Source organism: Nycticebus coucang, chromosome 9 (genome assembly GCF_027406575.1).
Source record: "Nycticebus coucang isolate mNycCou1 chromosome 9, mNycCou1.pri, whole genome shotgun sequence".
Taxonomy (NCBI): domain Eukaryota; kingdom Metazoa; phylum Chordata; class Mammalia; order Primates; family Lorisidae; genus Nycticebus; species Nycticebus coucang.
The window spans coordinates 104,700,962-104,714,552 of record NC_069788.1 but is presented as its reverse complement, the minus strand read 5'-3'; the positions used below and the strand labels follow the sequence as shown (position 1 = coordinate 104,714,552).

The window sequence follows — 13,591 nt, the reverse complement described above, 5'->3', positions numbered from 1 at the left end:
ATCAATAAAGGATGGAGTGCTACCGCAGTCCTTTTCTTTCCAGCAAACAGTTTAAAATGTGTGTTCTTGAAGGCAACCCAGCTTCCTCTGTCTTCATATCATTTTACAGAACTCCTGCCATCCTTCCTTCCCTTATCCAGCTAAGTGCTCAGCAACAATGGACAAACAAAATCTAAACTAGCATTACCACTACCCTGGGGATAACACTGAACGAGAGTTATGCAGCATGATCTGATAACAGCTGGCTTCAAGACAGAAAAAAAGAAACCTAAAAAAGAATAAAAACACTTATAAGGGGGACAGATTTGAAACTTAGATGTCAAATCCTACATGCAATTGGACATATATTTTTGGAAGTTGCTCATTTGGTTATGAGGTAAAGAAGGTGATGGGGACAGGTTCTCTGATACATGAAGTAAATATAAACATAATATTAAAAAGTACCTGGATGGAGAATAATGACACTGTTAATAATCCAGCCCATAGCTTGAGAAAGATAATGTGTTTCATGCATTCAACGCACTAACTCTTTATGGTCGTGATTATCTTGGTATCTTGAATAACATGCTCATGACAAGTGAGCGTAACTCCTGTCCACAGGCTGGCCCAGTTAAAAGACATAAAGCTGCTTCTTACCATGCCTATAATCCTACCACTCTGGGAGGAGAAGGAGGAAGGTTTGCTTGAGCTCAGGAGTTTGAGACCAGCCTGAGCAAGAGCAAGACCCCATCACTATATACAATACAGAAGGAAAAAACTAGCCCCGTGCCGTGGCAGGTGCCTGCAGTCCCAGCTACCCCTGAGGCTGAGAAAGGGAAAAACAAACAAGCAAACAGCAAGAACAACACCCTGCTTCTGAAGATCTTTGAGGAGATGACTGGATACCAGAGAAAGAAAACAGAGACACGGGGATGGAGGAAATATTTCCAATAGAAATATAGTATTTCAAGGACAAAGACAGATACACTGTGTCAAAGTCCAAGTTTTCACATTGTTAGCTAAATGTCTTGGGCTTTTAAAAGCCATTGGAACACCTGGTAGCTTCAAATGACTCACAAGTCCACCTGACTCTTGAAAAATTTGTTAAAAAAAAAATACAACTATAATTTAATGGAAAATCCGATACTATAAAAATTCAGCTTGGCCTTTTTATTTTAAAGCAAGTATGATTTTAAGGAAACATTAAATCAGAATTTAAAGGAGACTGTCAATTAATGACTGGCGAACATATAATCTACTTTCCCTCACAATATTTTCTTACTTTTAAAATGTAACATCTGATCTGTTGGTAGTTTAATAACCATTAATTTAGTTGTAAAAAATATTATTTTAAGCTAGTATTCTAATCTTTTATTTCCAGGGAAGCATATAGCTGAGATGACAGAGGTCTAATATTTAAGGATCAATTGTAACTTATTTTTATTTAAATCGTGCCAGTCAAAACGCTTTTCTGAAAGAATGAAACACGAGAGGGTCTGAAGTTGTGGGAACCTACGGAGCGCTGACAGAAGGCAGAGTGGGCAGGACAGTTTGGCATCTGGCTGTTTGAGAAAAAGGGCATTCGTCCTCGAGAATGGCGATTGTGCAACTTCAGTTTTTTTTATACATAGCAAGTCATTGTTACAAGTATAGGTGATAAATAGTCCACGGCTCTGTTTTGAGTAGTTTTTTTTCCATGTTCCCATTTACGTGCTCAAAAACATACGTTTCTTCTTCACTGTGAAAGGTGCAGTTCGTCAGATAATACCTCGTTTCCACCGTCCTCCTGAAAACCAGCCAACATGGAGCTAAGTTTAGAAATCCAGGGAATTGCCGAGGAGAGCTCGGTGAGCACGTTCACACCCACAGTTATCCCAGGGCTTTGCACCCAGGTCAGAGTCTAGGTATATTAAGGGAGAAAAGATGCCCAGCCACAGAAGTATTCCTAGGGCTTCATCCACCAGAGTAGCCAAAGACATACAAATCCTTCTCTAATTGCCAGCTCCCAAACAGCAATGCAGGTGCAACAAACCCCAGTCTGCCCCTCTGGTTTTGGTGGCATGGACACTAGGCTTCAGAGGCCAACAGCAGGGGCTGACTCGGTAGAATGCTAAGAGTGACTAGTGTTGGATGTGGGTTTAGGTAGGATATGGGCACAGGCACAGACAGAGCAAGAGAGGCTAAGGTCAGGTTAGAAGTTGAAGATGGGGCTGGTTTTACCAGAGCAGAACAGACTGGTGAAAGCAAGGGTGACTTCTCTGAAATTCATCTGTGGGCGTGGAATGTAAAGTTTTGCTTCTTATCGGGCATGGTGCCTCTTGCCTGTAATCTCAGCTCTCTGGGAGGCCAGGGTGTGAGGATCACTTGAGGTCAGGAGTTCAAGAGCAGCCTGAGCAAGAACGAGACCCCATCTCTACTAAAAACTAGGAAAATTCGCCAGGCATGGTGATAGGCACCTGTAGTTCCAGTTACCCAGGAGGAGGAGGAGGCAGGAGGATCACCTGGGCCCAGGAATCTGAGATGGCAGTGAGCTAGGCTGATGCCACTGCACTCATCAGGGGCAATGGCGTGAGACTGTCTCAAAAATAAATTAAAATACAAATAAAAAAATAAAGTTCTGCTTCTCACTGTGTTTCTCCTGCTTTAAATCAGATGTGTTGTGTTTTGCACAGAGATGAACTAAATGGAATCTTTCATGATTTAAATTTCTTTTCTCAATTAGGGATAAGGTAATCTGTTTCTCTTCCTAAACATTTGAGAACTTAATAGTTGAAAAGTGTAACTATTTTTATTTCATACTTTGGTGCATGAATTGCATTTATATACAAACTTCCCCACATTTTCTTTCCAGCTAGGGTTCATGGTTTAGTTTTGATCCAAGAAAACCAGATGCTTTCGTGAGAACAGATTCCTCATTTGAAGGTCATGAAAATCACAAATTTACTCTTTTGTTTGTTTTAAATTGAGAAAAAAAAATACTAGGACAGTTTGGGGGGGGTGTAAGAATCTTGGAAAATTACTCAACGATCATACTCATTCTTGGCTACCATATGATGTGTAGTTGTGTTTATAATAAGCACAAATCCTGAGCAAAACAATTTGAGGTATTTATCCCTTCCTACCATCTCATTATATGTAAGAATTTGGTCCCACTTAAAACACTATTTGTTATTTAACTATACACGTCAATACAGACTAGACAGAGAACATGTAACAATTACTATGACTCTGTATACCACTGAACTGAGATTCAAAATTTAAAAAAAAATGCATTTATCATACTTGAAAGGAAAAAGTAGAAGAAAATTAGCTTTAATTGTTTTCTTAGTTAAGTAGGTAGGAGTTAAGTTACTTCCGACATATGTAACATTTAAATGTAACTGCTACATGAATACTATTTTATTAAGCTATGGATTTTATCTCTTTTTGAGTAGTTATACTGTAACAATAAGAAGTAAAGCAAGAAGTTCTGGGAAGCTGGGTGCATAAAATGTTATATAACCAATTGGTTTTCAACCTTCAAGTCAGACATTAGTCAAGGAAATAATATGACTTAGCCAAAGGGAAAAACATCCAGCCAGATTCTCCCAGCTGTGTTTCTCCTGTCTGTGGCCTTGAGCAACTTCAATGAAAGTTCAGTGTGCTTAGGGAGAAAGATGGCCAGAAGAATCAAAATTATTAAACCAAAAAGGTCAATCTTCAAATTAAGTCTTGGACCAGGGTTATTGCAGAATAAGGTTTATACTTTTCAGGGTCCCAGAGCTACAAGCAATATGGTGGACCAGCTACAACTCAATGGGGCCCCCATATCATGTGGGGCCTCATATCATGGGGCCCCAGAGGGGCGAGGACAGGAATAGAAGTTGTTTGGCTGTGAAACGTATAAATCAAGCTATTAGTGTTTCCTTAGCATTCTTTTTGATTCCCAACTCAAGGTTATGGTAACTGAAAGAGATAGGAAAAAATCCTCAGAGGAGACAGGTCCTTGGACTTAATTCCATATAAACAGAGGGCAAAGGAATTTTGACAAAATTGTTTCTCACAAAAAATTGACTTTACCTTTGAAGTTCTTGTGTGTTCTGTATTTAAAGCCAGACACCTTCATTCATCCAATAGTAGCACAGGGCATTCAATAACATGATATAGTCACTTTTTTTTTTTTCTCAGATTTAAAAAGGTCTTTGACAAGAATTGTCTCCATTCTTTTGTAAAATCACAAGCTAATATGTTTTCAAGGATTTTCTAAGTAAATAGTTTCGGTTACCTTAAACTTCTGGGTCTAACTGGCCCGGTATAATTTTTCTTTAATGACTACAGATGGATTAATAAGAGTTTAGATCAATTTCTACTAAACAGAATGGGCGGAAGTCCCTTAGTAACACATAAAGGGAAAAACGATTTAACTTTTATCCTTAGGATTTAAGTAAAACTTGTTTATTTTATCCCCCCCCCACCCCCACGTTAGTTATTCAGGTCCAAGGAGTAAAAAAAAAAATTATGGTAATGTTAAAACATCAATGGAAATAATTTCTCAATACGCTAAATATTATCATAGGGTGACATAGGTTATATGGACCATGAGGACTGTGAGCTGCTCCTTCACAGGGGTGCTCCTACTAGAACCTCACAGTGCTCATCAGCACATTAGCGTGGGAAGTCCTTACGTTAGGTGAAAGAAAATCAAACTTCTTTAATGTTACTTAATTCCGTTTAATTCAGAATTTCTTCAGCTAACAGCTAGCCTGAACACATCATCTTTCTTTCTTTTTTTTTTTTTTTAATATAATTCCTAATGCCAAACAAAGGTTGGAACTTGCATGCCTGTTTTTATATCTCTTTTTTTCCTCCTCACACAATGACCTGGTGTATAGTAGGAACTTCAAACAAAAGGAAGGGGGTTGAGGATGAATAAATGATAAAATACAGGGCTATGCTCTCAGGGATTAAATAGCTCACATTACACAATTTTTCAATATGAAATATACCCATGCATTCTAGTAAAGTTTCATTTGAGTTCATAGAAAGAGAATGTCATTTTTTCTTCTGTACCTTCAAATATGGCAAGTTAGGAAAACAGATCTTGAGTGTAAACAGAAGCACCTTTATGAAATGTGAAAAAATTAACAAATATACTTTGACAAACACAAAATAAAATGTACATTACCAAGGTATTGCTTTATTGTCCTTGTCTCCGCATGGAAACTTCCCACAATGGACCCAATAGGATTTAGTTCCTGGAAGTTTACCATTCTTTAGCATTTAATATAAATCTTTCTCCACTGGTAGATTAGCATGTAAAGGGAGTAAGTTCTTAAAAACACAGAGATGTTGAGAAAAGGTGGGATGCTGGCAGCAGACAGTACCAAATTACACAAGAACTCTTGCAGAGCAAATCCTCTGAGCACAGGAGCTTGTTGCTGTGAAGTTTGGTCATAGAAAACCAAAGATGGTCCAGATTATGACCAAAGTCATTATAAGGGGATATTTGGCCACCTAAAGGCAAATAAATAAATTGTGCTATGAATTCTTTATAGTGCTTTACAATTCAGATATTGTTCATAAATTCTTTATTGCTATTAAAAATGGATGATTGGAAATAATTCTAAACTACTGCATGTAGTAACAGACTGCTGAGATGATGGATGTAACAATCCTGAGCATTTATAATGTGGACTGTCTAATATTACAAATGCATATCTCCATGACATGTTATAACACATGATAATTTATTAGGGAGAAAGCATTAAAAAAAAAAATCAATTGTATACAAATGCTCCCTGAATCTAAAGTGCTGGCAACTTCTGCCTCAAGGGGATCTCATTTTCCTCTTCCTTTAGCCAGTAATTTTTGAAAGGCCTCAATCATAAATCCAAATTTTGGTCAGGAATATGTGGCTGACTATACTTGAATATCACTCTTCCTGTGCTAGTATAAGTTGCCAATAAATTAGCTGCATATCATTCACGAGCTGATATTATTTGGATTCATTTAACTAATATCAATTATAAAGACCAACTGTATTGTCATTTTAGGCGATGCTTGGCAATCTCGAAGAGCTAAAACTGCAGGTATGTCTGTTAGATGATCTGGACCAAATGGCTGCAGGACTAGATGTTATTATTTGTAAAACACTCATGTAAAGTAACTGATTTTGCTTTTTTAGCTCTCATATTCCTCTTGTTTGGACTGTGGACTTGTTCCATTCATTGGTCAACTTGAGGTATCCTCCTTGATTGAAGCTGAATCTGAAGTGACAGTTCTTTTGGTAAATGCTGGCGAGGTGAGAGGAAAGAGAAAAATAAACCTGAGTGAATATAAATCCTGGGCTAACAAACTAATTTTGCAGAGGGTAGTTAATAAATCATGGTATTACAGGAGGTTTTCTTTAATTAAGCTTTATAGGACTAACAAACCTTCAACGTAAGAATAAGTACACTCAAGTTACTACATTTCCAAAGTCACATATTCATATGATTTAAATTTTTTTTTTCTTTTAATTTGAAGAGTACTCAGAATGGAATGTGTGTGCTTTGCTGGAATACAATGATATAACCACACCCCTCACCCACAGGGAGGGAGAAATCTGAAGGGCCTCCTTTATATGGAGTCCTGTTTGTCACCTCCTCTAGTCTACTGAGAATGAATCTGGAATCTGACTTTGCTGTTTTTCTACTTCCTCTTCCTTGTCTTCTGCTCTCTCGACACCTAGATCCCATTGCCTACGTGAAATCTTCCCTCATGATTTCTACTCTCTGATGCCAGCACGTTCCTTACTCTTCTCCACGTAGAAAATGATACAGACACAGCCATACGCCCAGTTTTCCTGGTACCTCTCATCCTTTGTTCTGCCTGGTCCATCCACTCTATTGAAGCATAAGGTCTGATAATTCTAACATCCAGTTTCACCTGAGTCCTAATTTGCACCACCTCCATTACTATTGCCCCAGCCTAGGTCGCCATTTTCTCCCATCCAGTTTTCGTCTTGTTCCCTCACTAGATGAAACACCACAACCAGAATTTTCTTTCTAAAAAGTAAATCAGATTGCCACTGTCCTGCAGAACCCTCTCAGTCCCACGGCCTCACAGCCAGTGAACTTAGAATAATATCCAAACACTCTGTCAGCTTATTTGCTCACTTGCTCGGCAGCCCACCTCTCTAGCTGACCATGTCCCTTTCTTCCCTGGGGCCTTTGCACTTTCTGCTACCACTGTCAGGAAGCTCTTCCTACCCAGTTTTGACTCAGCTGGTTCTTGTTGCTGTTTAGGTTTGGCTCAGTTGTAACATCTTCAGAGGGGCATCTCCCGATCATCAATCTAAAGGAGTCGTCCTGTGCCATACCCTCTATCATCTCACTTTTACAGCTCCAAGCTGTGAAGTGGTGGGACTGAGAGGGTTCTGCAGGAGAGTGGCAATCTGATTTACTTTTTAGAAAGAAAATTCTGGTTGTGGTGTTTCGTCTAGCGAGAAAATTATTTGTTTGCTTAATACCACCTGTTTTTCCATGAGAGGAGGCAACCTTGCCTGTCTTGTTCACTACTGTCTCCTCCAGAAACGAACACAGAGCATGGTACATAGCCTCTTAATAAACATTAAGTTAAAAGATAGTCAACTGAGAATTTTATAACTGCTTTCTAGAGAGTGAGTGCCTTGTTAAATTGCAATAATCAGAACTTGGCTATTTAAAAGTAGTTCGGCCAGGCACAATGGCTCATGCCAGTAAACCTAGGACTCCGGGAGGCCAAGGTAGGTGGTTTATCTGAGCTTAGGAGTTTGAGACCAGCCTGAGCAAGAGCAAGACCCCATCCCTACTAAAAATAGAAAAATTAGCCAGGCGCCTTGGCGGGCACCTGTACTTCCAGCTACTTGGGAAGCTGAGGCAAGCAGACTGCTTGAGCCCAAGAGTTTGAGGTTCCTGTGAACTATGATGCCATGGCACTCTACCCAGGGCAACAGAGTGAGACTGTTTCAAAACAAACAAACAAACAAAAACTCAGTGAAAAATACCTCAAACACAGTCACATAAAATAAACCTATAAAATGAGAGAGACAGAAAAAGTATGCTTTCCTGGGATTAAATCCTTCAATGAACAAGAAACAATTTTTCTTACCTTGTCAGTACCCCAGGTTTTGATTGCCATGAATCTTTGGCATTTGACCCTACACGTTTGAGGAGAGACTACAGGTGGGGTGTATAGTCACAGTGAGCCGGGTGGACCTGGGAGTATAACATGCAAGTAGATCTACTAGGCTATTCTTGCTGTGGATAAATAATCTTTCATCCATGGGACTTAAATTCCAACTAGAAGCACCTCAAAACACAAATTGAGAATACCAACTTTTCTTTTTATAGCAATGTAAACCGAGGTAAAGAAGTGAAATAGTTTTTTTAAGCAACTTTTATTAATTTGCTTTTCTAAGAATATCAAGTTAAAATAGTACATAAGATTCATTTCCAACTTCTATAATAATCCCTAGATAACATGATTTCCCCCTGAAAAAGGACAGACCTTTCTTTTCAGGTTTATTTATTTGAATACACATTTTTTCAGAGCCATTTTGGATTTGTAGAAAATTTGCAATCAGCATTTATTTTTTAAAATTTGGTTTGAAGACACCAACTCCACAAAAATTAAGCATTTTAGTGGCAAAAGACTGGAGATTTCTGTAAGTCATCAGATGACTACACACTTTACTCAAGGCTCATCTTGTTCCAACCTCAGGAGTAATGACCCTTCATATAGCTGTGTTCCTTTAGTCAAAAAAGAACTATACATGGAGACAAGTGGTCAGATGCTACTTAAAAAAAATGAAAATGACAGCTTCAAAAGCTGACATTATGCTTCTCTTTGACTAAGCCCCCACTGTCTACAGGCCGAAGGTAATGGAATCCAAGTCTTCTAAAAGAGTATCCTGACTCATGGCCATAATTTCTAGCCAGCCAGGATAAATTTGGTAGTGGTCATGGTGTTAAATAATGGATTTCTGTGTTCCTATTTCCAATGGTAATATAAACTTACAATTTATACATTTCTTCCCTTCGTCCTGGCAGAAGGAATCTACCTTTTCTTGAATTGACCTGAACTACACAAAGCTGACATAAATTACTTCTTAAAACAAACTTTCATTAATGCTGGATCATGTCAGAGACCACAAATTATGCAGTATTTTCCCATTTCCTTTGTTTTTTCCATGGTCAGTGACTCTATGCTTTAGTTTGGTCACAGTTTGACAGGGCACCTAAGTCAGCAGAATGAATGCCTTAGCATCTCCAGCTTAGGCAAAAAGGCCTTATTCAGTACAAATCTCAACTTGAGTAGAAAGCTGCCTGTCCTGTGGGTCCAGGAACTCATGTCTGCCCAAGGACCCATGATTATCTACTCCCCAAGTCTCTGCACAGGTCTAAATCACCCTAAACTCCAAACCTCAGTTTATGTTCCATTTGGAAATTAACAAGAAAATTGGGCTTTTGGTGGTCAGAGACAATAGCTGGGTTTTATCACTAGCATTTATCTCTATAACAATAACTTTTAGCCAAAGTGTACATGTACATATCAAATAGTACCAAAGGGTTACACAGAAAACCCAGTCTCTTATCCACCCCTTCAGTCCCATAATCCTACTGCCCAGAGGCACAATCGACTCTTTCAGCTTTATTTCCCGTATTTATTTATAGGTTAAGGCCTAAATTGCTATTTTCTGATTTATCATTTTTCGACATCATCTATACCTACCTACTTCTCCTCACCTGTCCTCCGGATCTAGTTACTTCTGAACATTGCGTTATGTCAGTAGTGAGTGGTTATGTTCTTATGACCATGTAAATACGGCGCACACAAACCTAACAGGTACACTATGACAATGTTTCTTGTTCATTTTTTAATTAACTGACCCTTGTTTTTATTTTATTTTTTATTTGCTCTTTCTCTGTGACCACCTTAATTATTTCTGATTACTCAATTACATCTGCCGTATGTCTATTAGTGGTCTTTATTTTTCCCCGGGTGCTCAAGTGTATCAGATAATCCATCAGTTTTTTGCTCGTTTCCTAAAGATTTTCTCACTGAATCTCTCTCCATTCTTTTTTTAGTGTGGCAGAAGTAAAGAATGTGAATGTCGAGATTAAAAAGGCCCACTCAACAAGTAGCTAGAAAAATAAATAAAAGAAGACCCACAGGGGGCATGATATCACAAACTCATTAAGGGTAAAGAGAAGATCCCCAAAGTGTCCAGGGACACATGTTGGAAAGGTGTAGGGTAAGGGGTGGGTGGAGAGGATGACTTCAGAGGAATGAGAGTCTGTACCTATCTACCTATGATTTTTTCCTACAACAAAATTGGGTTTGGAGGATAACTGTTCAATGACTTCAGAAGGAAAATCATTTCCAACTTAGAATTTTATAGCTAGCTGAAGTCTCGGTCAATAGTGAATGGAAGTCTATTTTTAGAAATGTAAGACTGAAAATATTTACCTTCCTTTCTGTGATGTGCTCATATTAAAGAATGAAGCAAAACAAGAAAGAGGAATATATAAGATCTGGGAAACCTGAGTATCAAGACAGGCTGACAGGTGCTTGTTGGGTGGGACCTTTTCACCCGGCCACTCCTGGCCTTGCGTTTGATGTGTTTTCTCATTCTAAGACTCTCATTAATTGTCCCTCCTGAACTGACTTCCTAAGAATCTTATCTGTTCTCTCTATTGTCTCATTCTTTTTCTTTTTCTTCTCCTTTCTTTGTAGCTTTTTCAACTTTGTTTTCTAACTTTCTGGTTTTGTTTTCTTTATGGCAATCATACAATAAATAAAACCTCTTATTCTGTGTTCCATTTTCATAGCATCTTGCTCTTATTAAAGTTAATGGACGTAATATTTTTTTCTGATCTGAGGGTATTAATAATATTTTTAAAAACATCTCTTCCCTGTATTGTCCATTTACTATAGATTCTGATTTTGTCTTTGTTGGTCTTAATAGCTGTTCTTTTTAATTTTAGAAGTTTAAAGGGGTATGAAAGAAAAATTACAGGAAAATTTCTATAACAAAGCTGAAACTATGCCAGAAAAATAAAGAAGTATTTAAGGGGATCCTAATTTTTCCCACTTCTAATATACCCCATTAGTAAAAGTATATAGAAAACTCAAGACTCATCAGAAAAGCAAACAAGAATAAATATGACTTTTAGAAATCAGTTTAATTCAGTTACTTGAAACTAATTAATGACAAAATAGCTAAGACTAAATTTCAAAAAGTATTCTTAAAAATACAGGGATAGGCCTGAGAAAAAAATTCTAAAACAAATTTGTAAACAAGAATGGCAAAACATAAGGCTATGAATTAATCAATAAATTAAATAATAAATTGAATAGTTATACTTTTGGAGCTCAGTTTTTCCATCAGATTTTATAATATAAACTATAATAAGTGTTTTCTCAGTCAAAATATCTCAGTGATATTTTTTTCCTACTCTTATTTAACTTTATTTCCTTCTGAGCCAACGTATTTATATAGACACCTATGGCTGCCTGTGAGAAATACTTCTTGATCGTAGAAATGATTGTAGCTAGTCATGAAATTCTAGAATAGAAAGCTAAATACAGTTTTTTTCACTGCTTATGACAACATTATTAATAAATTTAATTCTAAAAATCTTGATCTTTTCCATTTAATGCCTTCAAACAACTTCCTTCTGGATACCTTATGTAGGTCATATGGCAAAATTGAATTGCAATGGAATGAAGACTTCTGTGCACATATCATGGCTCTTACTGAGTAGGATACCCTGATATTTGATGGTACTTAGTCCTTAATCCTCCTCCTCCATGTTTATTTATATTAAACAGACCTGGGGAAAATATTCTATTGCTTATAATGAACAAAATATTTGGCCAATGTGTAATTTAGATTCTGAAGTGCCATAACCAAATTGACATATGATCCATATTGAAGGGTGCCTGCCAGATTAGAATAGCAGAGTGTTTATGCAGATACAAAATCACTTCGTAAAATGATTAAGACAGGAAAGAGAAAATGCTTAGCATTTGAAATAAAATAATCATGAAATAATGAAAACTAAAACATTTATCAGAAACTAATAAATATTTATTCAATGAATCCATGAATATAAATCAGCAAAAATGGGACTTGACAACTTTGGATTTGACCTAGTTCCTTGTGGCTTATTTTAGTATTTTATTTTATACCAATCTAGCTATTTTAAATGACAGAATTATCAATTTAAAGTGTAACCCTCCAGGCCCATGGTAAGCTGAAGACCTAAATTATCATCTAAACAAAGATCCATTAAGTAATATTTGAATTCCAATAGTAAAAAAAAAAAGGGGGGGGGGAATTTAAAAACATGCATATATACATTCTTCTAATATTCATTGAATATTAATGAGTATATGTGCCAAGTGCTATGTAGAGTGCTGAGGAAACAGTGGTGAACATAACAGGCATCACTTCTGCCCTCCCAGAGTTCACTCTTTGGTGGAGAGAAGAATTAGTGAACAAAAAAAAAACATTCAAATAACAAATAACATTATTATTATTATTATTTCTTAATATTTCGATGCTGCAATTCTCTGATTTCTTTTCTGAATGTATTTATCTTCGTTCATTCTTTACGAGGTTTTTGTTTCTAGTCCTTATCTTAAACATTGTTATTGTTATTAAATTTTAAGTCTCTTTAATTTTGTGACGGCAAAAAATGGAAACCTAATAAACACATGTATATGTAAAAAAAATTAAAAAACAACAAATAACTCTGTAATTGTCATTCTGAAGAAGGTTTTAAAGGAAAATTACATAGGACATTGTGGGTCCTCATGACAGAGACCACATTTAAAACTGTATATTCTAAAGCCTCTATGAGGACCTTATATACAAGCTGAAACGTGCAGAACAAATACATCAGGGAAAGGAGGGGACTGATGGTGGGACATGGCATCCTGGGCCAATGGACCCACACCTTGTTGATACTTTGGTGACATCAAGGTTTATACAACATGCACACACTGAAATCTAGTACGTATCTTTATTCTTTGCGTAAGACTACATATTTCTGAGCAGTTATATGCAAAAATTTTCTACTTTTTGATTATTTGCATTTTATTATAACTTCCTTTACTCACTTCATCCATAGTTACTAGAAATCTCCAAATAAAAAATTTGCCTAATTAAGATTTTTACTTTGGGCAGCATAGTTTTAGTTTTCCTGATAAGTGTAAGATCTAAAATGATGGGATTCCATACATTTTTTAGTAAATTTCATAATATTATAAATATACTTGGGCATTATTTGTATAATTCACAATGAGAATTTTCTTAGACTTATAACATGACTATTAATATCATGCCACTGGCCTCAAACTTTCTTTTTTCTGTGTGCTGTATTTTCTTAAATCTAATTTAAAAACTGGTTCAGGACTTCATTACTTACAGTTCAAGTGTGAAAATTGTGGACTAGACAGGAAGCGGCTTTGATCCAGCCAAGAGGATGAGAGATCTAACTCACGAGTGTGGGAACCTTCGGTAAAGGTTCTACCATCCTAAGAAAGAAAGTATGGCATTTCAGGTCAATGATTGTAAATGTGCTGAAACTGCAATTAAATCTTA

At 36.8% G+C, this 13,591-nt stretch overlaps 1 protein-coding gene and 1 long non-coding RNA gene across 3 annotated transcripts in view; one reads left to right on the top strand and one right to left on the bottom strand.

Moving 5' to 3' along the window:
- LOC128594150 (uncharacterized) overlaps positions 1-13,591 on the top strand; it is an 86,280-nt gene that overhangs the window by 27,507 nt on the left and 45,182 nt on the right. The window lies entirely within an intron of this gene.
- The window catches only part of CEP128 (centrosomal protein 128), a 428,651-nt gene continuing 420,074 nt past the window's right edge, over positions 5,015-13,591 (bottom strand). The window contains exons 26-27 of the mRNA XM_053602694.1: positions 13,416-13,524; positions 5,015-6,251 (exon numbers count right to left, since the gene is read on the bottom strand). Coding sequence (XP_053458669.1) covers positions 6,190-6,251; positions 13,416-13,524 — 171 coding nt within the window. The 3' untranslated portion in view covers positions 5,015-6,189. The remainder of the gene's footprint in view (positions 6,252-13,415; positions 13,525-13,591) is intronic.